The sequence below is a fragment of the Muntiacus reevesi genome, chromosome 2 (assembly GCF_963930625.1).
Source record: "Muntiacus reevesi chromosome 2, mMunRee1.1, whole genome shotgun sequence".
Taxonomy (NCBI): domain Eukaryota; kingdom Metazoa; phylum Chordata; class Mammalia; order Artiodactyla; family Cervidae; genus Muntiacus; species Muntiacus reevesi.
This window is the reverse complement of record NC_089250.1, coordinates 260,823,166-260,851,161: the sequence shown is the minus strand read 5'-3', so window position 1 is coordinate 260,851,161 and position 27,996 is coordinate 260,823,166. Positions and strand designations below refer to the sequence as shown.

Here is a 27,996-nt window from a genome sequence, read left to right as displayed (position 1 = left end):
CCCTGGTTGGGGAACTAAGACCCTGCGTTCAGCCATAAATAATAAAATTTAAAAAAATTAATGGGTGTATTTTCTTGTATGTAAATTATATCCCAGTAAGAAAAAAAGCCAAAAGGATACCAGCAGTCCTGACGTACAGACAAGGAAATAGCAACAAACTTCCCCATCCTCTGGCTTGGTTGCTCAGTCACGTCTGACTGTTTGCAATCCCATGGACTGTATCCTGCCAGGCTCCTCCATCGATGGGATCTCCCAGGCAAGAATACTGGAGTAGGTTGCCGTTTCCGTCTCCAGGGGATCTGCCTGACCCAGTGATCGAACCCGTGTCTCTTGCGTCTCCTGCATTGGCAGGCAGATTCTTTACCACTAGCCGCAAGTCTGTGGGGTGAAAAAGGCAAGCTGTAGAATAGTGGGCCTCATAGGCTACTAACTTTTATTCTTCCAATAAGTACTTATTAAACATCCACAGTGGCCAAGCCCTCTGTGTTGGTGATAAAATGGTAGAACAGCTTCCTATCCCTGTGTGGCTTTCTTGTGGGAGGAGGGATGGACTTCAACAATTTAGGAATTTTTTCTTTCTTTCTTTTTTTCATTGGCCGAGCCATTGGGCTTGTGGGTTCTTAGTTTCCTGACCAGGGATTGAACCTGCACGCTCAGCAATGTCAGCACGGGGTCCTAACCACTGAACCACCAGAGAGTTCCCTCAATAAGTAACTAATTAACAAGCAGCACTAAATGCTTTGATGGTGAAAAAGGTTGTAATGACAGGGAAAAGGAGTGGGTAGGGAGCCCGTTTTAGCTGAGGTGGTCCGGGAAGTCTTCTTGGAGGAGGTGGCATTTAAGCAAAGACCTGAAAAGGAGGCAACAGCAAGTGTAAAGGCCCTAAGGTAGGACCAGAAGTGGTGGGTTTGGGGAACAAGAGGAAGGCCAGTGTGGGTGCGATGGAGGGGGCACAGGGGAGATGAGATCAGATAGAGCATTGGGGGGCAGCTCTGTAGGATTTACCAAAGTGTAATAAATTCACAGTGAAACTGTGGTTAAAGTTTCAGCTGGGAAGGGATGAACTGATCTCTAGCTGAGTGAGGGCAGAGGGTGCAGGGAAACAATAGGAAGGAGCTGGGGGTGGACAGGACCAGAGTGGCACCATGGAGTGACTGGCGGGTCGAGGACAGATTGAATATCTTTGTTGATTTGACAGAGAGGAAAGGCTTGATTGGCCTTGAGGGTTGAGCAACGGGCAGAAGAAGGTGGTACCATTTGGAGAGAGGGGAAGATGAGGTCAGAACAGGATTGACGGTGAGGAGGAAGCAGGAAGCAGTATTCTATCTCAGATGTCAGTTATTGTTGTTCCTTAGTCACTAAGCTGTGTCCAACTCTATTATGACCCTGTGGCCTGTAGCCCACCAGGCTTCTCTGTCATTGGGATTTCCCAGGCAAGAATACTAGAGTGGGTTGCTACACAAACCCATGTCTCCTGCATTGGTAGGAGGATTCTTTACCACTGAGCCACTGGGAAGCCCCAGATGTCAGTACTGGACATCTAAAGGGGCAATATTGGGGGTAGGGGCAGCTGGATGTACAAGGCAGAGTTCAAAGACAGGTATCAGGGCTGAGACACAAATCTGAGAGGCATCACCATGTCAACACCTGAGGGACAGAATGAGATGATAAAAACAACAACAATAGCAATAATGGAGCGGTTACTGTGTGCCTGGCACTATGTGCTCTATGTCTATGAAATCAAGTGCACCCTGGAAGGTAGGTATCATTAAACCAACTTTACAGATGAAGAACCTGAGGCACAGAGAGGTGAAGTGTCTTACCCAAGGTCACACAGCCAGAAAGTGGCAGAGCTGGGATTTGAACCTCTGCCGTCTGGCCCCAGAGTCTGCATCCCCTGCAAGGGTGGCCCAGGTTAGGGCCCAAGCTCCTTATGCATCTTGATCCTTCTCACCAGCCATCTGGTGAGTCTTCTCTGGTCTCCTGAAACCCTTCCCAGCTCCCCAGACTCTCCCCCAACCCCAGATTCTGGTTTGCAGCCTTGTTTCTAAGTCGTCGAGTTGGTCCCAGTTAACCTCATCCCCATCTCTGTCCCTTTCGTTACATCCCAGCATCTGTGAATTCCACACATAAGAAGATTCTGAGTTCTTGAAAGTGGTCAGGGGGAAGCCTGGGTGGGCTCTGTCTTCTGCAGTGGGAAGTCGAGCTGGAGTCTGCTGCTCCGTCTGCCCCATCAAACAGTGGATTCATCTCTTAGGGCTGCTGCAGCAAATTAGCACATGTGTGGTGGCTTACAAAACAGATTTATTCTCTAATGGTTCTAGAAGTCAAAAGTCTGAAATCAAGTTGGCAGGCGGCAGCCCCTCAGAGGGTCTAGGAAGGATGCCTTTCTTGCCTCTCCCAGCTCCCGGTGGCGCCAGCATGCCTTGGCTTGTGGTCAAATCACTCCAGTCTCTGCCTCTGTGGTCACATGGCCTTCCTTCGCTCTCATTTCCTTATGTCTCACTCCTTAAAAAAAAAATTGTTTATCTGGCTGCATCGGGTCTTGGTTGTGGTGCAGGCTCTGGAGTTTGTGGGCTCAGTTGCTCCGCGGCATATGGGATCCTAGCTCCCCAACCAGGGATGGAACCCATGGCCCCTGCAGTGGAACTGTGGAGTCTCCACCACTGGATCTCTAGCGAAGCCCCCCCACCTCCAGTGTCTGATTCGATGGTTCTGGGGTGGACCCAAGAAGTGATGCTGTGCTGGTGGTCTGGGATCCCTCACTAAGAACCACTGTCCTAGTGGTGAGGAGCAGAAGGCTGCCTGAGTTCAGCAGTCCTCATCCTTACCCTGTGTGTTCTTGGGCGAAGGACTTCCCTTCTTTCCAAAGCTTAGCTTCTCATCTGTAAAGTGGGTCTGTCTATCTCCTCCCCACAGTGCTACGTGAGGTGGTCCATGCTTTCCTGCTCACCCACCGTGAGTCCCGTAATTTTGCTGGTCCTTGACTTGCCAACTTCCTTCCCACCTCAGGACCTTTGCAGATGCCTCACCTTCGGCCTACAAGGTCTTCCACTCCATGTCTCCACCGATGATTTCCTCTCCATTCAAATGTCATCTCTTCATAAGGCACACACCCCTCTTCCCTTATTCTAACAATGCATCTCAGTGATTGTTCCCTGTTGGTTCATATGAAGCAACTTGGGCGCTCCCCCACCAGGTCAGTTTCCTACCCCCTGCTCTCTGTCACCACACCCCATTCTTTCTCTCTTGAACTTCATGTGGTCTTTAAATACCTATGAGTATGTGGGTATGTTCACTTGGTCATGAACTCTGTCACCCGGTAAGAATGTCAGCCTCACCAGGGCAGGGCCTTGGGTGGGGGTTTGTTTGTTATTTGTCCCCAGTTCAGGTTTGACACAGACTGGGTGCTCTGTTTGTTGAGCAGGAAGGGCAAGAAGGCCAGGTCCCCAACAGGAGGACGAGGCTCTGTCCAGCCCAGAAGCCACATCCAGCCTGCCTCAGTCTCGCTTCCCATGACTCCTGATGAAAAACCCCCAGGAGTGCCAACTTGGCCCAGGGTCCAATCCTGCTGGTACAGAGAAAGAAAGGGTGGGGAGCGGGCACCAGGGCACCAGGGCTTGGACGAGCAGATGGTGGCTTCTCCACCAGGACTGCAGAGGACGGGAGAGCCCAGCCAGGTCGAGAGAGGCGTGAGGGTGGGAGAAAGGTGTGCCAGGTTGGGTACCGCATCCTCAGGGATAAACCACTGGGCTCTGAGGTGGGGATATGTGTTGAGCCAGCTTCACCTTGTAGGGGGCGACAGAGAGGCAGGGTGAGTTGGGGGATAACAGGAGGGAAACAAGATGGGACGGAGGGAGATAAAGAGGAAGACAAGGGGAGCTGGTAAGGAGGAAAACAGAGACAGAGATGAAGACGGAGACAGAAGGAAAGAGAGAAATCTAGAGAGGCCGAAGCAGAGAGACAGACAACAGAGATGCTTATGGAGACTGGAATGGAGTTGACCAGATCCAGGGAAGGATCCAGAAGGTCAGAGATACCCAGAAGACCTCACTTGGGGGCAGCGGGCAGGTGGGAGTCCAAGGGCAGGCAGGGGAGGGGGCAAGATAGATTTGCCAGGTAGAAAGTACATGCGAAGTCTCTCCTGTGGCATTGCTGAGGACAGCAAACCACCTCAAGCTTCCTGAACGTCCATCAGCAGAGGCTGTTCCAGTGAAATCAGGGTTCACCTGCACCACGGAACCATTACCATGGGCGAGGTTGTTTGTGTACCCCACCTGGGACCAACCACCAGAATATATCGTTAGGTTGCAATAGAGCAAGGTGTAGAAAGATGTGCACATTATGTGAACGTTTGTGCAAAGTAGAACATACGCCAGTATGCGCATGTAGGTATTTCTAGGTACGCACATACATTTCTGGAAGGAGATGCAAGAAACTTGTCTCAGTGGCTGCCTCGGGGGACAGGGACCCGGGGGTGGGGAATGCGGAGGAAGTTAGATTGACTTTGTAATTTAGTCCCTTTGGAATCTTTTATATTTTGTACCATGGGCTTCTGTTACCTGTTCAAATACTCAATATGATTAAATGGCAGAATAAGAAAGATAGAGAGAGAAAGTCGGGGATAAAGGTGTAGAGAAGAGTGGGAGAGGGGAAGAAAGGAAGAGAGAATTTAACTCTGCCTAACCCAGTGGTCCCCAGACTTCTGCAGATACCTTTGGTCAACCTGGAAAAACCTGTGAGCTGTCCCCAACCCCCAAGTGACAGGTCAGGACCCTGTTTGCTGCCCTGTCTGTCCCCTGCCCAGGACCAATACCTCTCAGCGTTTTCCAAGAAAGCCATCTCTCTTCTGGAGTCTCTTTTCTGGGGTCTGGCCTAGTTTGGTTGATTGCAGCCCCAGAAGACAGAGGCTAACCCTTTCCTGCTCAGACCTGTGGTCCCTCAGGTGCAGTAGTGAGAGATTCTCAGTCTTCAGGAGGCTGTGGCATGGTGATGGCTTTGAACAATGCCTTGACCACTTTCTTGCTGTGTGACCTCAGGCTGGTGACTCAGAGTCTCTGTTCCACAGCGTCCCAGCTACAAAACAGGACAAGGAAGGTACTTCCTCAGAGGGCTGCTAGGAAGGTTGGTGAGCCTGGAGAGTTAGTCGCTCAGTTGTATCTGACTCTGCGACCCCAAGGATTATAGCCCACCTGGCTCCTCTGTCCATGGAGTTCTCCATGCAAGAATACTGGAATGGGTTGCCATTCCCTTCTCCAGGGGATCTTCCTGACCCAGGGATCAAACCTGGATCTCCTTTAATGCAGGTGGATTCTTTACTGCCCGAGCCACTGGGGAAGCTCCAGGAGGACTGGGGTTGCCGTTATGAATTGCCACACACTGGGTGGCTTGAAACAGCGTAAATGTATTCTCTCATGGTTCTGGAAGCAGAGAGTCTGAAATCAAGGTGTCAGCAAGGACTTGCTCCCTCTGGAGCTTTAGGAGGAGATTTTTTTGCCTGTTTCAGCTTCCAGAGGCTGCTGGTATGGTTTTACTCATGGCTGCAGGACTCTAATCTCTGCCTGTCTTCACAAGGCCTTCATGGGTGTCTCGAATTTCCCTGTTTTTTTCTTATAAGAACATTTGTCACTGGTTTTAGGGCCTACCCAGATAAGCCAGGAAGATCTCACCTCAAGGTCCTTAATCACATCTCAAAGACCCCTTTTCCAAATAAGGTCACACTTACAGGTTCCATGGGGATGTATCTGGTTTTTTTCTTTTTTGGAATGGTGGGGGAAGAGGGGAACACTATTCAAGCCTCTACAGGGTTAAATGAGGTAACACTAGGAACTCAGCAAAGTGCCGGACACAGTAAGGTTTTGATGAATGCTAACCATTCCCTCGATTTTGCTTGGCCCACATGATACTGTTAAATGTTTTTAATTAGTGGCCTACCTTTGAGATTCAAGGACTTTCACATGAACATGGGGATTTCTTGAGGAAAATCAGAACATTTGGCATCATCAGATCAAACTTTTGCAAGGCTGTGGAGCCCTGAGAAGTCACTGACCTTCAAAGGGACCTGTGTGTGGCCACTCCCCCCCCGCCCCCCCTGCTCCATGTCATTTGTCTGGCCCTGGGGTGTCAGAGTTGGAGCGTCCAGGAGCAGATCTGTCCTGCTCACTGTTGCAGCCTCTCTGCCCAGCCTGAGGCCTGGCTCAGAAAGTCAATGAGGGCATCCTTGGTGGCTCAGTGGTAAAAAATCCGTGGCTAACGCAGGAGATGGGGGTTCGATCCCCAGTCCGGGAAGATCCCACATGCCGCGGAGCAACTAGACCCACGTGCCACAATTATTGCGCCTGTGCCCTAGAGCCCGGCAGCCACAACTACTGAAGCCCATGGGCCCTAAAACTCGTGCTCCGAAGCAAGAGAAGCCACCACAATGAGAAGCCTGCACACTGCAACTGGAGAGTAGCCCCTGTTCAATGCAACTAGAGAAAAGTCAGGGCAGCAAGAAAAACCCAGCACAGCCATAAATAAACAAAACAAACTTTTTTAAAAGAAGAAAGCCAATGAGGGACTCACGGCTTTAGGTCTGGCCCCTGTAGGCCATGTGACCTCAGTCTTCTCATCTGTGAAATGGGGGAAGGTGTGGGATGACTCCTTGGCTCTTTCCCCTGTGGGACATGGCGGGAGGCAGGCACGAGGTTTGAGGTCAGCAGTGACTTACTGCGGCAGATAAACTGCCATCCTCATTCCTGGCTGCATGTTAGAATCTCCTGGATAATTCTCGTTTTAAATACCTGTAACCAGACCCCAACCCACACCAAAGGGGGTTGCCCTTCGCTTACAAAACAGAACTTCATCGTGGCTTTCAAGGCCTTTATTCCTCACAAGACCCCTCTCCTGTTCTTTCATTCCTTCTTTTATGCCCCTCCTTTCCCCATTCTTCTCATGGGAGTCATTCGATTGTGTGAACAAGTCTCTTTTTTGGTCTTGCAAAATGTTGCTATTTAGTGGTGTCTGACTCTTTTGGGATCCCATGGACTTTAGCCCACCAGGCTCCTCTATTCGTGGAATTTCCCAGGCAGGAATACTGGAGTGAGTTGCCATATCCTTCTTCAGGGGATCTTCCTGACCCAGGGATCAAACCTGAGTCTCCTGCATTGGCAGGCGTGTTGTTACCACTGAGCCACCTGGGAAGCCAGGACTATTTTATATCCATAATTTTTGATCTGCAGACTTGGTTGGCTTGGCTTCTTACTGTGGGCACAGGTGGGCCCTGGCTCTTCTCAGCTCCCACATAAAGACTGCTGCTGTGAACATCCTTGGGCACACCCCCTCATGGTCCCAAGAGAGAATTTCTTTGGGAAGTCACCCAAGAGTGGAATTGTTAGGCGATTCGAACTTGCAGCACTTCATTTGACTAAACCAGACATTAATTTTTACCAGATTCGTAGTGTTAAAATGACAGCTCATTGTTAAAATTTGCTTTTTTTTTTTTAAAAAAAGTAAATGTTTATTATTATTTGTGGCACTGGGTCTTAGTTGCAGCACTTGAGATCTGTCTTCATTACAGCATATATGATCTTTAGTTGCGGCAAGCGGGATCTTTTTTCTGTTGCGGCATGGAAAGTTACTTGCGGCACGCAGGATATATTAACCATTTCCTGACCTGGAACCCCTGCATTCTGAGCTCGGAGTCTTAGCCACTGGCCCACCAAGGAAGTCCCTGGAATTTGTGTTTCTCTGATTACTAATGAGTTTGAGCACCTGTGCACATTGTTGGTTTTTGGAACTTTTTTCTTATTTGCTTGTTTATACCATTGTGTACGCCCATTTTTCTGTAAGGAATGCTCTTTTTCTTGTTTAAAAAAATATATCCTAAAGATGTTAGGATTTGCAAATATTTTCTTCCATTCTGAAACCCAGTACATTTGCCCATTATGTCCTTCCTTGAACAAAATTAATTTTGGCATAATCAAATTAATATTTTTCTCTTTCGTAATTTATTCCTTCGGGGTTTTCAGAAGTCCTTCTCTGCCCCTAGGTTATCAATTATTTTCCTCCATCAACTTTATAGTTGACCTTTCATGGTGATGTTTAATCCAGCTAGAGAAACACTGTCGGACAAACTAAGGTAATAGTTTTCACATCTCTAATGTGTAATTCTCAGCCGCTGGCCAGAAGCAGCAACTGAACGTGTGAAATGTGGGTAGTGCAACAGAGAGACTAAATACTTCATTTTATTTCAAATTAAAAAGTAAATAAGCACATGTGAATAGCGGCTACTGCCCTGCACAGTACCGACCTCAGTTGTATTTGGTAAGGAGTCAGTTTTTTTCATGCTGCTGCTGCTGCTAAGTCGCTTCAGTCGTGTCCGACTCTGTGCGACCCCATAGATGACAGCCCACCAGGCTCTCCGGTCCCTGGGATTCTCCAGGCAAAAACAATGGAGCGGGTTGCTATAAGATGAACCAATTTCCTCAATACCGTTATTAAGCAATCTATTCCCCCCACCCCCCATCCGTTTGCTCTTGGGTACACTTGGGTCTGCCTCTGAGTGTTCTGGGGTGAAGCCTGGCGCATCTAGTGAACTGCAAGATCTTGTAATGATAGAAGTTTAGACGCACAGCCGCCCAGAATAAAGACTACATTTCCCAACCTCCTTTGTTGCTGAGCGTGGCCATGTGACTAACTCAGGCCAAAGGGGCCACGGGGAAATCTTTGGGTTTCGTCCTTAAAGGGAAGGGGCGTGCCCTCCTATTCACGTGGGAGGGGCCGCAATCCTAGGATGGAGGAGCCGCAAGGTGGAAGGAGGCTGGGACCCTGCTGAGTGAGCAGGCCTGCGTCCCACACTCCTCGGCCTTTTACCGAGAGCAACTGTGGATCTCAGTGGTTCTCAAACTTGAGTGGGCATCCGCGTCCCCTGGAAAGCTTGTTAAAATACAGATTGCTGGCGCCACCCAGAGTCTGATTCAGCCTGGCGTGGGGCCTAGCAATTTGCATTTCCAGCAAGCTCCCAGGGATGGTGCTGGCCCAGCAACTACACTTTGAGAGCCACCGGTCCGACTTGTTTCAATCACTCATTTTGGGCCGGTGTAAACACAGGTCTGACCCACAGGTGAGTGCATCCCTGACTCCCCTTCCCGGGCGTCTGCAGTTCAGACCGGCACCCAGAGCGCCCCCTGCTGCAGCGGAGGCAACGTTCACTCGGTGCCTGGTCAGTAACTTGTGGACCGAGGGAGTCCTCCAGGCCACGTGGCTGGGAGGGACGTGTCCGCTGCTACTCTGCCCCACTTGTACTTCTAAGAGCTCCCTTGTTCTGCAGAGGCGGGAAGTCTGAAAACTCCTTGTAGAACTCCCTTGCCAGTGGACATCAGTGAGGTCCTGGCGGTAGGAGGCACTGGAGTGGGAGCAGAAGGCAGAAGTGGGGAGAGCAATCGCGTTCCAGCCACAGCTGACCCATTCTGGGATTCTGGTCCTGCCACTGACTCCTTTGTTACTCCAGCTTCCAGGAGGCGGCGGCCTCCCGCCTTTAATAACTGCTGGTTGGGTCACTGGCTCAGCGGTAAAGAATCTGCCTGCAATGCAGGAGATGCAGGTTCGATCTCTGGGTTGGGAAGATCCCCTGGAGGAGGAAATGGCAACCTGCTTCAGTATTCTTGTACGCACAATACCATGGACAGAGGAGCCTGGCAGGCTACAGTCCATGGCGTCACAAAGAGTGACACAATGGAGCAACTGACCACTGCACGGCTGGGTCCTCTGGTCTTCCCAGTGCCTTGGAAACCAACCCCCTGGATTGAGCTCTGCCCCTCCCTGCTCCCGGACCCCACTGGAAACAACTGGAGAGGCTGACTGATACCCTGGGCACCCCGTCTGCGTGGTACCTGGAGGGAGGTCTGGAGGAGGAGATGCCCTCACACCACCCAAGACCCTTCTTGAAACAGCAGTGATGGTGACTGAAGGTGACAATAACAGTGGAGTCTCCATGGAACCATGCAGAGCTGCCCCCATCACGCAATGGATGGGCAAATGATTCCCGTCCCTGAACCTAAAGCTCTCTGGGTATCCCGTGAGCTCATCACACGGGACCTTGAGGAAGAGACAGCCATCTTCTCTCCACCGGCCTTATCTGGCTCTTGGCTCACGGGCGTAGCAGCCTCTGCAAGGAGCCCGGGGCTATCCTTTTTTCTATTTTCCGGAACAACTTGTATAAGGTGGGAATTACCTGATCCATCTGTCGGGTGGAATTCATTTGTAAAAGCACTCCAGTTTGAAGCTCTGTGTGTGCGTGTGTGTGTTGTCAGGGGGTGGCTGTGGAGGGCGTATTTGTCTTTTCTTGTGCTCCCCACACCAATTTTGGCATATATATATTTTTTCCTCCACAGAAAATGTATCCATCTCACCCAGGCCTCAAACACACTCGTATACAGCAGTAGTTGGCTGTACTGCTGTTTTAAATCTGTCTGTCTCTATCATGCATGTGTTCAGCCAGGCGGTCACAGAATCAGAGCCCTGATTCTTGGGGGACTCAGGGCCTGTGGAGAGGGGTGCTAAGGGGGCAGGAGCTGACAGTGGGGGCGAGACAGTACTAAGCCGGATTCTCTGGGTCTTTTTCCACACTTTCTGCCCACATACCAGCTTGAGGTCCCCGGTGCCACAGATGCCTGGAGGGCTCTGGGTGGGGGGGTTCCCCCTTGCTCTCCCAGGTGCTGGAGAGGGTATGCGCAAAGCCCACCCCAGCCTGGAGCAGTCACTGCCCAGAACGCAGAAGCAGCGGTGTCACCTGGCAGCCGGCTTTCCTCCTGAGACCCAGGCTCAGCCCCCACCTCCCCAGCCTCAGCCTGGAGGGAAGGACTCAGTCAATGGAGTGTTTCTGAGGCTGGCAGCCCTGGGTCCCTCCGTGGTAGCCGATCCCCCCAAAGCCCATCTGCCTGCTGACCAGTTTTCCTAACATCAGCTCCCAAGGATCAGTTCTCCATTAAACACGCTCCACCCAACCGTTATGTTTCCAGTAAATCACAGACACGGGAAGCTGGTCATCCTGGCATGTGGACTGGTCAACTGGCTGCCTTTCCAGGCCTGGGGTCATCGATCTGGTCCCCATAAGAAGGCGGTTACTGGCTGCTGGGTTGGAATTCCCCCCCACTCCTTGCCAGAGACATGGCCCTGGCCCATAGTGGGTCTGTAATCCTGGGGTCAGCCAAGCCTGCCCCCAAGCCTAGAGCCCCGCCCCACCAGCTCTCCTCACCAGCAGTTTGGGGGTTGGGGGTAAGTTCTACACACTGCACACACACAAAACAAGAAAATGTTTTAATTGTAAAACTAACTTGAGGGAGGGGAGGGCGGGGCTGCGCTGAGGGGCCAGGAACCTGATTCTTCAAGCGGTGGTTCTGTCCCCGGAGCCACCCCGCGGGCCAAGGACCGTCTGTCCCCAGATGGGGGCTAGAGTGTTATAAAATGGCAATATAAATAGACTTCTAGAAAAGAGGAGGCTGTCCGGGTGCAGTAGTCATGTTCTGCAGAGGCTGGGGGTGGGTGGGAAGCCCTGCCCCCTGGATCCCAGGTCCAGCCACACAGAGGGGTGCGGGGCGAGGGAAAAGGCCACTCTTCAGACATTCATGATCGACCCCTGCAATGGCTCGGGGGGAGGGGCTGCGTGTCAGGCGAGTTCTCAGACACCCCCACTTGCAGGCTGGAGGACACGGGAACTGGACCTTCCACATGCACACACACGGGCGCACGCGCGCACGCGCACACACACACACACACACACACACACACACACACACACACACGCACGCACACCTTTTGTAGTGTTGTCTCCACCCCCGGCGGCCCCCACGGCAGATTTCCAGTGATGGGAGGCCGCCTGCCCTCCCTGGAAACAGGAAAACCCCGGGGATGGGCCTGTCCCAGAGGGTGGGGGGGTCTTGGGAGCCTCACTTGCTCCCACGAGTCCCTGTGTTTCATTCAAAGTCACAAAATCAAAACCGGAGTTCAGTAGTAGGGTCCCGCGCACCCCCGGCAAGGAGGGTGGCGCCACACGGAGTGTCTCCGGGGCTGGGAGGAGCGGGGGCCGGCCCCCCACTGGCCTCTGGCCGGGCAGGGGTGACCCAGGGGGCTCTTTGGTTCAGGGGTGGGGGTGGCACCGGGCCTCATCGGGTGCGGTTCTGACGCATGAGGGGCACGATGCTGGCGGGTGGGCCCGCTTTGGCCAGGAACGGGTGTTTGAGCAGCTCGGCCGCCGTGGCCCGCTGGGCCGGGTCACGCACCAGCAGGCGGTCCAGGAAGCCCTTCAGGGACGGTGACACCTGTCGGGTGGGGGGCGGGAGGTTCGGTGAGCAGTTCCACGGCTCCCTTGCCGTCAGGCCTCCTGCCGTCAGGCCCCCGGTTTCCTCCTGACCAATGGGCGGAAGGCATTTACTGCCCAGGGGGGGCAGAGAGGCCCTCAGCATCTACTGCTTGGCCCCAGGGGCTCACCGCCTCCCCACTTTCATGATTCGGTAGGAGCTGGCAACAGCTGGGCCCTGGAGGCACCCCTTTTTCACCAGGCAATTTCCCTACCAGGAAGGCCCCTCTGCTGGACCTCGCTATGGTGCGTGCCAGCCAGCCTGAGCACAAGCTCTGAGGGGCTGAGGGCACGGTCCACACAGACACTCGAGGCCTGGGGGGCGTGGGAGTGACTCGGCACGCAGTAAGCACCTCCTCAGAGCCGTCAGCAGCCTCGTCCTGCCCACACCCCGAGCTGTCTGTGGGCTCGGGGCTGGGCGGTGCCCTCCCCCCACCCATGTGTGGTCCCCCCACACCCGCCGCCTGCGGGGGGCCCACCTTGTGCAGGTTCTTCAGTCGGGGCGGCAGGTTGTCCCGGATCATCTTCATGGCTTTGAGGGGTGGCTCATTGAAGTAAGGGGGCTCCCCATCCACCATCTCGATCACCATCACCCCCAGAGACCAGATGTCCACCTGTGGTGGGGGCAGGGCAGCAGGACTGAGCTGTGCGGGTGTGGCCAGCGCTTGGGGGACACCCACAGACCGGTGGCCCTGCTTCCATCTTTGCCTCTTCACTCTGGAGTTTTGGGGCCCTGAACACTGATACCCAGACTGCCAGACCCTATGCACTCCTCACCCAGGGAACCCTCTGAAGGGTTCTGCCCACCCTGCATCCATCCCCTTCTTTTTGCTACCTCCTCCCCCTGCCCCTGGATTCCTCTGGAGAACCCCCTCCTCGCTACTTCAGTCCATGGTGCATGATCAAGCTGTCTTAATCAGCAGAGTGAGGAAACAGTAATTGGGTCAGGAACGGACACGTGATGCAAGCTGAGCCAATCACAGTCAGCCCTGAGACTTTAAGCAAGACAGTCAGGAGAACAGTGCTCACAGGCAGGGAGACGCGTCCTGCCTGGAGTTGCCAGGGTCATTTCCGCTCTGATGGGGGCAGCACCTGCCTGAATGAGGACTACTCGGGGACAATCAGAGCCGGGAGGGACACTGCACACAGACAGCTGGGCATGAAGCCTGTGCCCCTGCCGAACTCTCCAGTCCTAGGGACCCACACTTTTCCACTTTGCTAAATCCGTCTTGAGAAGGTTTTGTCACAGGCAGTCCTGGTGGAGATGGTCCTTCAGAAACTCCTACCGGCCTCCCCTCCCAATGTGACCCCACTCCTGCCTGCGGTTCTCCAAGCTACGCTTCCACGAGCACCCTGGCCTGGGTCAAGTCTTATCTATCGACTGACTGTCGTCAAAGCCACAGGCCATAGCTGGAAGACCTCAGGGCCAGGCAGGGAATGGCAGGGAGTGAAGCAGGTCAGTGGGGGCAACACAGATGGGTGGGGGCTGTGACCAAGATGAAGGTCCCCCTGCTCCTCAGCACCTGACTGTTGCCGCGAAGGAATGTGGCCTCCTTGTGCCCAGATCACTTGGATTCCCAACAGGGGATCAAACTCAGACTCACATGAGAACTCTTTTTAAAAAAATGCTTGCAAGAGCATCTTCAGAGCGCTTCAGCCAGTTTGAAGCCTCTGCCCCAGGCTGGCAGGCAGGGCTGGGGCCGCTTCTGCCCAGCCTCCTGTTCCCATTGCCAAGCGCTGGCTCCGAACTAGAACCTAGTCGGTGAGGAGTGCACGCAGGCAAGTCTGTCCCTGGCGACCAAGCCCCCTCACCCCAACACTCTGGCTGTTCTGGACTGCGACAGCATAAACCAGTGCTGACAGCAGGGCGAGCGGCCGCCTCTGGCTCACCTCTGGCCCGTAGGGCAGGCGGGAGATGAGCTCCGGGGCCATCCAATAGGGCGTGCCCACCAGGGACTTCCTCCGTGGCACCTCCTTGCTCACCTGGGCGCAGAACCCGAAGTCTGACAGCTTCACCTGGAACAGGGCGCAAAAGTGGGGATCAGAGGTGCTGGCGGGACAGGGTGAGCAGAGGCGGTCGCCTGTTTAATTCCTCAGCCTCTGACACATTGGGTTTCTACATGCCACCCAGAGGTTAGAGCCTGACCTCGGCGGAACTCTGCCGTCTCCTGGCTGGGGCCCTCAGCTGTGTCAGCTGCCTGAAATCACACATCTGCCTCCTTGACATGGCCTGTGCTGAGGCTCCTGGGGGAGGCAGCCTGAGTCCCATGGGTACCAGAGGCTGGGCAGGGATTTGGACCGGGGCTGGCTCCCAATGACGTGCCCTGGGCCCTGGCTTCCCGGCAGGCAGCATGTCTTCAGTTGGCAGGGGGTGAGAGCGATGCTGCCTGTCCCTCTGCAACAACCACCTCCCCAGAACCAAGGACTCACACCTTCTTGGGAACTATGGGCCCTATTCAGACTCCTGAGGATGTCAATGGGCCCTCCAGAGAGCATGCTCACACTGCACATACAGTTCTGTGCTCACCTGTGTCCCCCAAACATGTCTGTAGAATCTTCAAGTGTTTATGACCCGTACTGAGACTCCCTGGGAAGCAAAACCTTACCCCGACCCCCCCGCCTCTGTGAACTGACTTAACTTTCCTGGGGGAGGGCAGGCAGATCACCAGAATCGGGTGAAAGTCAAGGGCCCTCTCCCACTGAAAAATCACATCCACTCTTGGAATATGAATGCAGGTTCTGGGACCATGAGGCTCATCCATGGACTGCAAACTCGGAGCTTTGGTCCAGAAGACAGGACCAAGAGTCCACGGCCCAGTCCTGGATGCCAGGCCAGGAGTATGTTCTCACATGGCTGAGAGCTGTGGCTGGCCACCCAGATGCAGTCTCCCCTCTCTGGGTCCAGGGCTAGACTCCAGTTCTCAGTGGCTGGGGCTGATGATGGCAGAGCCCCCCACTCACCTGGACCCCTGACTCTGGAGTGATGCACAAGGAAGGAACACACGTACTGCTCCTCAAAGGTCTGAACTGGGGGTTGGGTGCAAAGGTCTGAACTGGGGGTTGGGCCCACCCGACCTGCAGGAGGAGAGCTGGGCAGAAGTCAGGGGAGGCCAAGCCACCCCACCACTGCTCACCCTGCCATCGTGGGTCAGCAGGATGGAGTCGCTCTTGATGTCCCGGTGGATGACCCCCTGGGCGTGGAGCACGGACAGGGCCTGCAGCACGGCCAGGCACACGGCGGCGATCTGCTCCTCATTCATCCTGGGAGGGCAGGCAGGTGGGGAGCAGGGGGTGAGGGGGGCAGACAGGGCCCCGCCCTGGGGTCTGATGGGGACAGCAGGTTGGTTCTGAGACGTGGCCCCGCCCCAAGAGTCTGGTGGAGAGCAGTCCTGTCACGGGGGAGGTCTGGGGGCACTCTGGGGACCCAGCAGGCTGGGTGCCACGGCGTCCAGCTGCCCGACTAACCTGGTGTGTGTGACGATGTCGGTGAGGGCGCCTCCCTCCAGGAACTCCATCACCACCCAGAGCTCGTCGCCGACCAGGTAGCTGTTATACATCTCCACCACGTTCTCATGCTGGTAGTCCCTCATGATCACCACCTGCACGCGGGAGGTGGGGTTGGCACCGCAGAGGGAGGACCACCAGCCCCTGCTGCCAGAGCCCTCCCTCTCGGCCTGGGTGGGGGCCCTGCCAAACTGCAGGTTCAGTTCCACCTGCCACTTCTGCTCATCGGGGTCCAGTCCAGGGACTGTCCTCCCACGGCCAAAGCCCAGAGACCCACAGGCAGTGAGGGGCCTGACATCTGTATTCTATTCCAAGGTGCTCCCACCCCATGCACACCTCACACTGCTGATGTTGATCTCTGACCAGCCCTGAGTGGGTCTGCAAGTGGCCCTGATGGCCAGGCTGGCACTGGGAGAGGGCGCTGGGACGAGAGCATTAAGCACAGGGCTGAGACCAGAAGGATGAGCAGGCAGCTCAGACACAAGGTGGGGGTGGGGGTTAGATTCCAGGGGCAGGAAGGCCTAGCAAGGCAAAGCCTGGAGGTGGGGGACACGATGCTCACTGTGCCTAGCTCCGGCAGGCCGCTGCGTGGGGGAAGGGTGACAGGCTCAGGCCTGCGGGGCTGGGGTGGGAGTGGGGAGCTTCAGGGTCCCAGCCTGGGGACAGGGGTGGTGGGGCCTCTCTGAGATAGGGAACCAGGAGAAGCAGGTGTGGGGTCAACACTGTGGGGCTAGCATGGGACTTGGCGGTGAGGGGCTGGAAGGCACGCAGAGGGGCAGTGGGGCTCGGGGCCTGGAGCTGAGGCTTGGGGCCTGGCCAGGCCAGGATGGCATGGCAGTGGGTACCGTGGGGACAGAGGAGACAGCCTGGGGAGGCGTGAGGAGCGAAGACAGGAGCTAGGCTCAGAACCCACGCCTGGCATACCCCAAGCCCCACAGGGCCTCTCCCAGTTCTCAGCCCTGCATGCCCTCTAAACCATGGGGTAGGGGAGCCCCGGGAGGAGTGGGACAGCTGGGGTGGGGGCAGGTGGAGGGGGGCGGGGAGCCCCGGGAGGAATGGGGCAGGTGGGGGAGCCCTGGGGGGAGCAGGGGGACCCCAGGGGGAGCGGGGTGGCAGGCCCACCTCGTTGAAGAGCAGCTCCCGCCGCTGCTGCTTGCGCAGGTCCATCTTCTTGACAGCCACCAGCCTGCCGGAGCTGCGCACGGTAGCAATGCACACGATGCCGGTGGAGCCCTCACCGATCTTGATGAAGTTGTCCAGGTAGGAGCGGGGGTCGCCGGGGTCCACCACCAGCTGCAGGGCAGCCCGGAACTGCTCGTGGGACACTCGCTGGGGTTCCCGCTGTGGTGAGCGGGGGCCGGGGGGCCCGGGGGCGGGGGGCACGGCGGGGGCGGCGAGGGCGCGGGCTGGAGGGGCCAGCTGGGGCTCAGAGGCGTGGGGGCCCAGCATTCCAGGGCTGGGGGCGCCGTGGGCTCGGACAGGGGGCCGGGAGGAGGACGACTGGGGGACAGCTAGGCCCCCCACCGATGGCCCGTTGGGGGCCATGTTGTGAGGCTCCCCCTGCAACAGAAAAGAGAGGTGGCTGTCAGGGGAGGGGCTGGGGGACAGGGACCCTGGCTGTGGGACAGACATATGGCGGTCAAGATGGAGATGGACAGTGGGCTGGGGCGGGCTGGAGTTGGTGGGCGGGAGCAGGGTGGGCAAGGAGACGGTCAGGGGTCCCGGGGTGGGGGAGTGGTTACCTGGGTGCCCCGGGACGGGTGGTCCGTGTCGGCCCGCGGGTACGTGTTAAAGGGCCGGCCAGCCGCCACTTTTGCCCCGCTGGCTAGACTGGCGGGTTGGTGGGGGGTGCCGACGTCAGGCCCAGAGAGGGGGCGCTTGTCCCGGGAGGACTCCTGGGGCCCTCCTGAGCCCTCCCTGGAAGACTTGGGCCTCTTGTCTGGCCCCGCCCGCCGCCTGTCACCACTGCCGCCACCCGCCTCGCCGTGACCGGCCCCCCGTCCTTGGCCGCCCGCCTTCTCTGGGCCCCCTCTGGCCATGGCGGCCTGCTCCGCGGGCATCCCATTTTCCTGGCGGGCACGGGTGGGTGGCGGCGGGCTGTCTCTCCGCAGGGAGTTGGAGCGCGTCACCGACATGTTCTCGAACTCGTCGAGCAGCAGCGTGAGGGCCCCATCCTTGGCGCCTTTGCTGCCCCGCACGATGGTCTGGGGTCCAGGGCAATGGCAGGGTGGGGGCCGGGCAAGGAGGAGGGGGACACAGGACGGGCATCCAACACAGGCGGACAGGACAACACAACACGCACAGAGACAAGACAGAGACGCAATGAAGAAATGCCATGGGGTGATGGTGGGCTGGGAGGGTGGGGGCGGGCCCGGGAGGCCCCCACGGCCCCTCCCCCAGCACGGAGCCTCGCCCCCCCCCATCGGGTTGTTGCCCCCGGGCTGGGAGCACAGGTTCCCAGGATGCCCCTCAGGGAAGCACCCCCTGCTCTTCCTTGTTCTCCAGGTTTGGGGGGCAGGGGCGGTCCCTCCCCTACGGGGTGGAGGGGAAGGAGGGCAGAGGCCACGCCAGGCTGTAATAAGCCCTGGAAAGCTGCAAATTATAGGATGCGGGGGCCAAGGCCCAGCTTGGCACTTCCTTGCCTGCAGCCTGGCAGGGCTGTGAACCCCAAACACGCTCTCTGCTCCCACAGAGGCTGAGGGTGGGGAAGGTAAAGTGAGAAAGGCCTGGGCCCGGAGCAGAGGGCAGGAGCGCCCGAGGGGCGGTGCGGGGGAACACGAACGTAAAGGATGTCCCAGGCCCACACAGCCTGCCATGGCCACCGTCCTGATCCAGGTCACTGCCTCCAGGGCTCCCCCTAGGGGCCCTCACCCACCAGCCCCAGGCACACGGGGCCTCTTAACTGCTCCTCAAACACACCAGGCATACCCCAACCTCAGGCACTGGCTGCTCACTCTGCCAGGAACACCTTCACCTCTGCCTGCTCGGGGGTCCCCTCCCCAGTGCACGGCCCCCTTCAGATCTCTGCTGCAGACTCCCCTTGATTTCCTGTGGTCTAAAGTGCCAGCCTCGAACCCTCCCCATTCCGCTCTCTTGCTTTCCTTTTCTCTAGAGCACTTAGAACCAGCGGACGTGGCGCCTGTGTACAGCTGTCCGCGGCCTGCAGCCCCTGCTCCCTGCCTCTCCTGGACCCTGGCTGCTAGTAGGGCAGCCTGGTCTTGCCCCAGGCGCCCAGTGAAACAAGGGAGACAGACATCTGCTCAGGCTTTGGTGCTGGAATAAGAGGTCAGGAATCCCTGGGGGTTTGGGGAGGCTTTTTAGGAAGTGCCTGAATGAGGGCATAACCAGCAGGCATGCAGACACAGGGCCTGGCAGCGGGTGGGACCGAGGTGGGCCGGGTGGGGCCAGCGGGCCCAGAAGAGCCGGCACTTGGCCTGCGCAGGCGGCTGCTCCTCCAGTGGCCCCGGCCGATTCACCGGAAGGCAGAAACAGACTTGGATGTAAAGTCTTGCTTTTCTAGGCAGTGGCAAAGAATCCAAAGGATCCCAAGCCGCCTGCCTGGGGCACACAAACACCTCAGTGGGAGACTCTGGAGGACAGCATTGGCCTGGGGCTCCTCCCGCCAGGCCGGGCTGGGCAGGGCTGGGCTGGGCACGGCAGCCAGGGCACCAGCGAGCATGAGTCAGCCCCGGCCTGCTGACCAGCCCACCCACCCCCACCCCTGCCCCTCGGAACAACCCAGGCTGCCCTTCCTGGTTCCCACTGCCCTTTGGGTAAAGTCTGTGCTCCAAGGCCAGCTTCGCAGGCTGCGGGGGCCACAGCCCCTGCCCCCAGACTAGCCTCATCACAGGCCACGCCCGGGGGCCAAGACTATGGAGGCAGGAATGGGGTTAAGAGCATGGGCCTTGGAAATGGACCTCGATTCAAATCCCAGCTCGGCACTGTTTGCTTGAGATGGCAGGGAATAACAAACCACCCCCTCTCCGCCCCCGACGCTTCCCGCGGGCTGCTTCCTCCACCACAAGCCCTGGCTCTCCACCATCTGCCTGAATGACTCCTCCTTGGCCTCCGCCCTCAGGGCTCAGCTCAGGTCCAGGAAGCTGGCCTGGACCCCGGGGCAGAGTCAGACGGCCCCTCGGGCCTCTCCTGGCCTAGCCCAGACCACTGGGGCGGTCACCACGTGGGAACTGGCCTGTCCCTCTGCCTGCGATGGGAGGCCTGCTAAGACCCAGGACGAGTCTGTGGTCCTGGGGACAGGAGCACAGGGTTCAGGACAGACGAACGACTTGGGGCTGGCGTGGGGGACCGCCAGAGGGTCAAGGTCAGCGGGGGCCTCTCAGGAAGGGAAGAGGGGTTGGCGCTGGTACCAGGTGAGGGATCAGTGGTGGATGGGTGAGTGAAAGGTGAGGATGGGGGGTGTGGTTGGGGTGTGTCTGTTTGGTGGTCAGCAAGGGAGGGTCAAGTGTGGGGCTGAGGGCTGGGGTCACCCCATGGGGGTCGGCGCAGGTCAGGAGAGGCAGTGGCGGGTGCCGGCATACCTTGGGGGCCCCAGGCTGGATGGAGGTGATGCAGGCAGGGTCAATGAGGGGCTTGGGCCGGCGAGCCGACTCCTCGATCAGGCTCTGCCACTGGCGGGGCAGCCCTGTGAACTTCTGCTCATGCTGGTCGAAGCCCGTGTGCACGCGGTGCTCGAAGTTAGACGGCGCCGAGATCTCGACCCGCTTCTTCTTCTTCCCGAACATGGCGCCAGGCTCTCTGCGTGGAGAGGGTGTAGACTGGGGCTCCGGCGGGCAGGCCTGCGGAAGGGGGCGGCTCGCCAGAACCTGCTGCTTCTCCTCCATTCCTCCTTCCTCCCCACTCCCCCACCCTTTCCACAGCCTGTACCCCACCTGCAGCCCGAGGGACCCTGTGAACACTCGAGTCAGGCCCCTGGCTCGGAGCCCGCTGGCAGCCCCACCCCACTCAGGTAGAAAGGCGCGCACTCCCCGTGGAGGACTTCTCTGCCCTCAGCTCTTCTGGCTCACACTGGCTTCCAAAGCTCAGGGCCTCTGCCGTGGCGGTTCCCTCTGTGGGGCCTGACGCCCGACTCCCGCCCGCTTCAGCTTCCAGTCACTGGTGACCACTCTCCTGAACGTGCCCCAGGCCCCCCGTCCTCCCATCCCAGCTCACAGCATGTTTAACTTCTGGAAACTGCTGCTCAGTTTTATGTTTGGGCTCCCCTGGTGGCCCAGATGGTAAAGAATCTGCCCGTAATGCAGGGCACCTGGGTTCGATCCCTGGGTCAGGCAGATGCCCTGGAGAAGGGAACGGCTACCTGCCCCAGTGTACCTGCCTGGAGAATCCCATGGACAGAGAGCCTGGTCGGCTACAGTCCATGGGGTCGCAAAGAATCGAACTCGACTGGGTGACTAACACACACACAGTCTTGTGTTTATAGTTTGGTGTTTACAACGCCCATCACGACTCTCAGTGATATGGGCCCGGTCTCATCTGCCCAGTTTCCTGGTGTCTCAGCCCCAGGCCCAACACACAGTATGTGCTCTGTGACCGGTGCCTAAGGCCTGCCACCTCTGTGCCTGCTTTCTCAGCCTGGACTGTGGGCTAGAAACAGCACATACCTCTGGTTACTGGTTCAACACATGGTTACCAAGCTCCTGTCTGATACGTGACTCCTAGGCAGCCTCACTAATACACTCCCACTTTACAGATGAGGAGACTGAGGCTTGGAGGAGGCAAGTTCCTCACAGACTGGGGCAAGACCCACTTCCTGAAGGATCCTAATAGATTAAACTGCCCCTGTCTTTAGGGCCTGTGGTTTCCAGGCCGGTACTCACAACAGTACCAGCAAAGCAGCAGTAAACACTCAATGAAAGTGAAAGTCGCTCAGTCCAACCCTTTGTGACCCCGTGGACTGTAGCCCACCAGGCTCCTCTGATCATGGAATTCTCTAGGCAAGAATACTGGAGTGGGTACCCATGCCCTTCTCCAGGGGGTCTTCCTGAACCTATGAAAGCTGAATTTAAAAACCAAAGGGGCTGAAGGGGACACGCGGAATGGTGGTGTCCCACGGCAGGGCCCAGAGACATGAAAGGCAGGGAAACCAGATGGCCAGAGTACAAATCTCTCTCTGCCACCTACTGTGTGACCCTGGGCAAGTGACTTAGCCTGTCTGTGCCTCGGCTTGACCCCCGTGGGGCTGCCGGGAGGATTAATGAGTTAATTACTGAGCAGGGCTCGGTGCAGGGCACGGAGGGAGGACCCAGTCGGCGTCTGCTCTTCTGACGATGAGGATGACTCCCAGCTGTGTCAGGGGCCCAGGTGCTGTGCCTCCCAACCCTGGTCCCACACACGTGCCCCGGGAGCCCCACAGACCTGCTTTGTGGCTGGCTGTGCTAGAAGTGCCCTTGGGCGGGTGATGTCTCCTCTCGGGGCTTCGGGTTACTCATCTGTAAAGTGGGAAGGAAACATCCTTTGCTTACTCATCCACCCATCCATCAGCAACTCACTTCTTTGTGCCCAGCCTTGTGCTGGTCGGTGTCAGGGACAGAGTGGTGACCCAGACAGCCTCTGATGGCCCAGAATGGTCAGGGCTGGGGTCACAGAGTGCCAGGCCCAGCCTGGAGGGATGGCAGGGTGGGGATACGGGAGGCTTCCCAGCAACGGGCTCGTGTGAACTAAGACCCGAAGGACAAGGGGAAGTGCGCTGGGTGGGGATTTCTATCTGGCTCAGGGCTGGCTCCTCAGCACCTGGCACAGTGCCCAGGCGGGGTTGGCCCCAGTGCAGTCAGTCTCGTGACCCGGTGAGGACACTCGTGAGCGGATCTGCGATGCGGCCCCAGCAGCCCCTGGTCGTCCTTCCGGCTTCTTTCCCGCGGGAGCAGGGCGTGAGGGCGGAGAGGCCGCCATCCCCAGCCCAGAGGTGGGACTGTCAGTGGGCAGCCGTCCAGGAGAACCGGTTTGGCGGCGGGAGCCCAGTGGGAGGCGGGTGGGGACCCAAGCAGCCAACCTGTCTCAACTGGCCTGGGCCTCCTGGCCAGCAGGTGGCCAGAGCCAGGGCTCTGCCAGGGAAACAGACCTGGCCAGGGTGGGGGGCGCCCTCTGCCCCAGCCCCTTCTCTACCCCCGCCAAGCTGGGAGCCCCTTCAATGCGGCTCCCCCATTCCAGCCCCCAGAACACTGTCCATTCCACCCTCCCAGGCCTCGGGAACCCTGATCGACCCCGTTCTCCCTCCAGGCTTCTCTGCCCTCACCTCTTTTGCAGCTCCAGCTCCTCTCCTGGCCCCTACACCCTGACTCTCCCCCATCTGCCCAGGCGTGCGCCCCCCTCACCTGCCCGCCTTGGTCCCACTGCCTCCTCACTGTCTGCCCAGATTTGCCCCCGCCTGGCTTCAGGCCCAGCCTCACTCCTCACCTCAGCCTCTCCCACTCTGCCTGCCCATCCCCGCCCCCCAGCTCGCAACCTGCGGGCCCCAAGTCAGCTCCGAGCCCTCTGCAGGACAGGATTAGCCGCATGACCCCTCACTAAACCCGGGAGAGGGAGGAGCTTAGCATCCAGACGGGGTGGGCAGGAGGCAGCCTGTCAGAGGGGGCAGCCAACCCAGAATGCTCACCCCCGAGCCCCCAGGCCCCTCAGCCCCTGCCCCCCGCGGCGGGTGACTGCAGAGGATGGGGAGAGAGGGGCACACCTCCGGATATTTGCCTGGGGCCACCCCTTCCCTCTGGGCGCTGCACAGAGGGCAGGACAAACAGAGGAACTGGCCGTGTTTATAGTGGCCAGGCGGGAGCCCCACCCCGGGGCAGCTCTCACCGCTGGCTCCCCTGACCCCTCCATCAGTCCCCAAGCTACTGACTTTACAAGGGCCACAGAGGGGAGGGAGAGGAGCTGCTCCATGTGAAGGGAGGGGCCTGGCCAGGAGCAGCGGGGTGTCAAGGAGTGGGCGCTGGGTTCCCAGGCAAGCCCAGAACTCAGGAGTCAGACGGCCCAGAGCCCGGAGGCTGGCTCTGCTGGGAGGCTGAGCCAACCCACAGTGGAAGCACGCCGCGTGGCCCTGGGCCAGCAGCTCTGTGCCTCAGTTTCCTCTTCTATTAGAAGAGGACCGAGACAGTACCTGCTTCCAGGAGTTCCTGCAAGCAGTCACAGAGAACCCAGCACGATGGCCTGGCCCCAGGGCCGGTGCGCACAAGACAGCAGGCGGTAGACATCAGTCACCGTGACAGCAGCACCGGTCCTGCCGGCCCCTCTGCTAAGCACTTGACCCGGAATCTGCACGTCCGACCCCGGAGGAAGGGGCCAACTTGGGCCTTGTGTCACAGACAAGGAAGATAAGGCACAGAGCGGGCACCCGCTGGCCCAGGTCACACGCAGCTTGGGAAGCATGGTGGACTCAAGACACCAGGCTGGTCTAACCTGAGTCCGGGCCCTGCCAGTTCTCGGAATGACAGCAGCCGCATCCCTGGAGACATGTGTGTGCCCGGGGCCTGCTCTGTGTCTAATCGCATCCCATCCTCGCTCCTAACCTGGGAGACAGGCATGCCCATCACCCCCAATTCACAGGTAGGAAGACTGAGGCCCAGTGAGGAAAACCCTAGGATTTGAACCCGGGCAGTTGGAGACTCGCCTGTGCTGTGAGTGTGCTTCTGTGTCATTATCGTCATCAACTCCAGGGCTGTCCCTGGTCTCTGTCCCTTCCTCCCTCCTTCCCCTTCCTCTGTCCACATTGCTTTTTCTCTCCTGCCCTGACCCGTCCTGGCGGAGAGGGTCCCTCCTCCTACCTGCCCAGGCCCTCAGCGGTAGGTGGGAGGCAGCACAAACAGGACCCACCACGGCCACTCTCCACCCCCGGGGCTCCTCCTCTGCCTATTCCACAGGCCTTCAGCACGTCCGTCTGCAGCGAGAAAGCAGTCCAGGAGCCAGTGCTGGCCACCAAACGTGGTTTACTGCGGCTCAGCCCCATGACTCACACCACCACCTCCACCACCGTGGGGGACCCTGAGCCTGCAGAGACGCCGATGCTGAGCTCACTGCATCCCCAGGACTTCTGTGGAGTGGCTGACCTCACTTCCATTGTGCAGATGTGGAAACTGAGGCTCACAAAGGTGAAACCTCTTGCTACGGTCACCAAGCAGAGGTGGGCATGGAAGACAGTAGCTCCACTGCAGAGTCAACATCCTTAAACTCTGGCCCGTGGCCCAGGAGGTCTTGCACGATCGGCCAGTCAGCTCTCCTGCCACAGGCCCCCTCGCCCCCTCGGCCCTAGCCACCTCGGCCTCTTCACTGTTCTTCACACCCTGGACATGCCCCGCTCCAGGGCCTTTGTTCTGGAGCTGGCCCCCCACCAACTCTTCTCACTGATCTCCACATAGCTCCCTCCCTCCCCCTCTGTCTCCACCCAAGTCTGCGCATGAACGTCCCTGCTCCTGTCCTCATGCCTTCAGTGCCCTCCCGGCTTCATTCTTCTCCACTGCACTCACCGCGTAACTCTGTGTGTGTGGGTGATTCTTTGGTGTCTGCTCCTACGAGAATGTCAGCTCCCCCAGGGGAGCAGGGCCTGAGCTCTGTCGAGCTCCCCACTGTACCCCAATGCCTACAGCGCAGCGTGGCAGGCAGTTGAGGAACATCTGGGGAATGAACACATTCACCTGAACGCGCTACAGGGCACCCCTGCTCAGACACCTCAGGCTCTGCCCAGGGTCTCTCTCTGGCGGAGAAAGGCCTGGAACCCAGAGGCAGAGGGTGAAGACGCGGAACACGGGAGGACGGGGCGCAGACTGCAGCCACCGGCCCGGGCAGAGACGCCCGAAGCTCAGTTTGCTCCCCCAATGCGGACACACGTTTATCCTACTCTAAAATGTTCATTTCAATTAAAAAAAAAAAAAAAAACTTGTGAATGATTTCACATGTGGGATGGGCAGTTTCCAACCTGTCCGAGCAAAACCTTCCCATTTTCCAGTCACCCCCTGCGCTCCCAGGCTCTGCCCGCTGACCTTCCATGAGAAAAAATGGTACCACGCTGCAGCTCCCCACACCAAGGAAACGAGTGCCCGTGGAGGAGCCAGGTCTGAGCATGACTCCCGAGCGCTCGGGAGTGCGTGTGTACACGTGTGCGTGTGTGCGCAGACTTCCTTTCGTCTTGCCCTGCCTGCAGCCCTGAATAAAACTGCCCCCACCCCACCAGGCAATGGAGGGTGCTGACTCGGCCAGGGCCCTGGGGCCCGAGCGGAGGACGCGGCAGGGGCCACGGCCGCCCTTTCCTAGTCAGTCGAGCAGGGAGTGGGCGACGGAGAGGCGCTCACCGGCCCCCTCACCCTCCTGCCATCATCTGCCATCATCTGCACCCCTTGGCTCCAGAAGCCCCTTGGCTGCCTGCCTCCCTGTGCTGTGCTCTGACGCTGGAGGGGGGTCTGGCTCACCTTGGCAGGCCCCGCAGGCTGTCACGGCCCCCTGAAGCCCCACACCATTCCCCCTCATGCCTCTGCTCAGCTCTTGCTGCCCATCCACGTGCCCAGCCCCCCATTCTCCTCCTGCCCAGTCCCTGCAGGGAATCCTCAGGTACCCTGCCCCCAGACCCCGCCTCAAGCTTTGGGACGGACATGTGCCCAAGCCCTCTCCTTGGCAGACACCCCACAAAGGGCCCATCACACCCACACGCCATCATCCTTGTCGGGTGAGAGCTGAGCTCTGCCAGGCCCGGGGCAGGGCCCTCAGCAGAGGCCAGGGGAGCCGGGGATGTCCCTGCCCTTGCCAAGCTCACATTCGAGGGGAAAGGAGACAGCTCACGGCAGGATACACCAGAAAGCCAGCTAGTGAGTCAGATGGTGAGTGCTAGGAGAAAAAGAGCAGGGGTCAGCTGGGTGTGGAGGGTGAGGGGACGTGGGGACCTTCAGTGCAGCGGTCAGGGAGGGCCTCGCAGAGGAGGTGACGCTAGAGCAGGGACCCGGGTGGGGAGACGAGCGGGGCCCCGGGGGAGGAGGACCCCGGCTGCGAGAAGAGCCAGCACGAAGGTCTGGAGGCCAGAGAACAGAGCGGAGATTGAGTGGCCGGGGCGGGTAGGGCGGGGGGCACGGGGTGAGGGAGGAGGGCCATGGGGAGGACTCGGCTCTTACCTGAGAGCCGCAGGAGGGCTGTGAGCAGGGCAGGAGCAGGGAGGCCCGGAGGAGGAGGACGCGTGAGGCCAGCAGGAGAAGAGGGTGGATGGGACAAGTGGGGCCTGTGGAGGCGGGAGGAATGGGCAGCTTCTGTAGCAGCTGGAGCGTGAGCTTTTCGGGGCTGGGGGCTTGGTCTGGTCTTGCCCATCGCCGCATCCCCCAGAGCCTGGCACCCGGTCCGTTCTCTCCCGACCCTTAGCATCACCTAATATGTTACATGCTCACGGACGTGTCAGTTGTCTCCCTGCTAAGCTGGTGGCTCGGAGTGGGCAGGAAACGTGTTCCAGCTGTTATCGCTGGGTTCCAGCAACAGGGTTCTGCCCTGTGTGGTTACTGGGTGGGTGGAAGGGACACACGTGTTTCAGTGCTGACTCTGACCATGCTAAACCCTCCAGGCGGTTCCTGGGTGTGCGGGTGGAGAGACCTCTCCTCTCCTGTTTCCCAAACTAGAAAACTGAAGCCCAGAGATGGGAAGTCCCTGCCAGAGCTGCCCAGCGCCGGGGCACAAAAGTGTCCGCTCTGCCCCCCTGGAGACCTGTCGCTGCCCCCTTAGCCTCCTGCCTCCCAGCAACTCTGGCTCCTGCCAAAGCTTCTACTCCAGATGCAGGACCTAGAGGTTTACAGGACGAGAACACTTACAAGAGACAACTCGGCCTCGGATGACCAGAACCAAGATCAGGAAAGCCACGTGGTTAGGAGGGAATCTGAAGAAAGGTTAAACAAAACCCTCCACTGGGGGGTGAGATTCCTCACTGGGACGGAGCAGGGTCCCGCGCACCCCGGGGCCTCACCTCCTCCACACACGAGCCCCCGCCAGTCCAGGACACACAGAGCTTGCTCCAGCCTCAAGGCCTTGGTATCCACTGCTCCCTCGGCCACAGCCGCACGGCTCACCTTTCCTCGACCATCAGGTCAGTGCAAGCACATTCCCTGACCCCCTGACAAAATCCGCACCCCAGCTTTATACTTCTCCGTGGCATTTATCACTAGCCGGCATTTTATACACCAGCT

General features: G+C 58.2%; 1 protein-coding gene across 9 annotated transcripts in view; it reads right to left on the bottom strand.

Annotated features, from left to right (window-relative positions):
- Window positions 1–11,283: 11,283 nt before the first annotated feature.
- The window catches only part of PAK4 (p21 (RAC1) activated kinase 4), a 47,641-nt gene continuing 30,928 nt past the window's right edge, over window positions 11,284–27,996 (bottom strand). For 2 of the 9 annotated variants that reach the window (XM_065926067.1, XM_065926068.1), the window contains exons 2-11: window positions 26,944–27,047; window positions 22,214–22,287; window positions 20,380–20,637; window positions 17,584–18,045; window positions 16,964–17,401; window positions 15,803–15,936; window positions 15,472–15,598; window positions 14,228–14,353; window positions 12,817–12,951; window positions 11,284–12,299 (exon numbers count right to left, since the gene is read on the bottom strand). In XM_065926067.1, coding sequence (XP_065782139.1) covers window positions 12,144–12,299; window positions 12,817–12,951; window positions 14,228–14,353; window positions 15,472–15,598; window positions 15,803–15,936; window positions 16,964–17,401; window positions 17,584–18,045; window positions 20,380–20,583 — 1,782 coding nt within the window. In that variant the 5' untranslated portion in view covers window positions 20,584–20,637; window positions 22,214–22,287; window positions 26,944–27,047 and the 3' untranslated portion in view covers window positions 11,284–12,143. The remainder of the gene's footprint in view (window positions 12,300–12,816; window positions 12,952–14,227; window positions 14,354–15,471; window positions 15,599–15,802; window positions 15,937–16,963; window positions 17,402–17,583; window positions 18,046–20,379; window positions 20,638–22,213; window positions 22,288–26,943; window positions 27,048–27,996) is intronic. The other 7 variants (XM_065926064.1, XM_065926069.1, XM_065926066.1 and 4 more) reach the window with 5 other exon arrangements.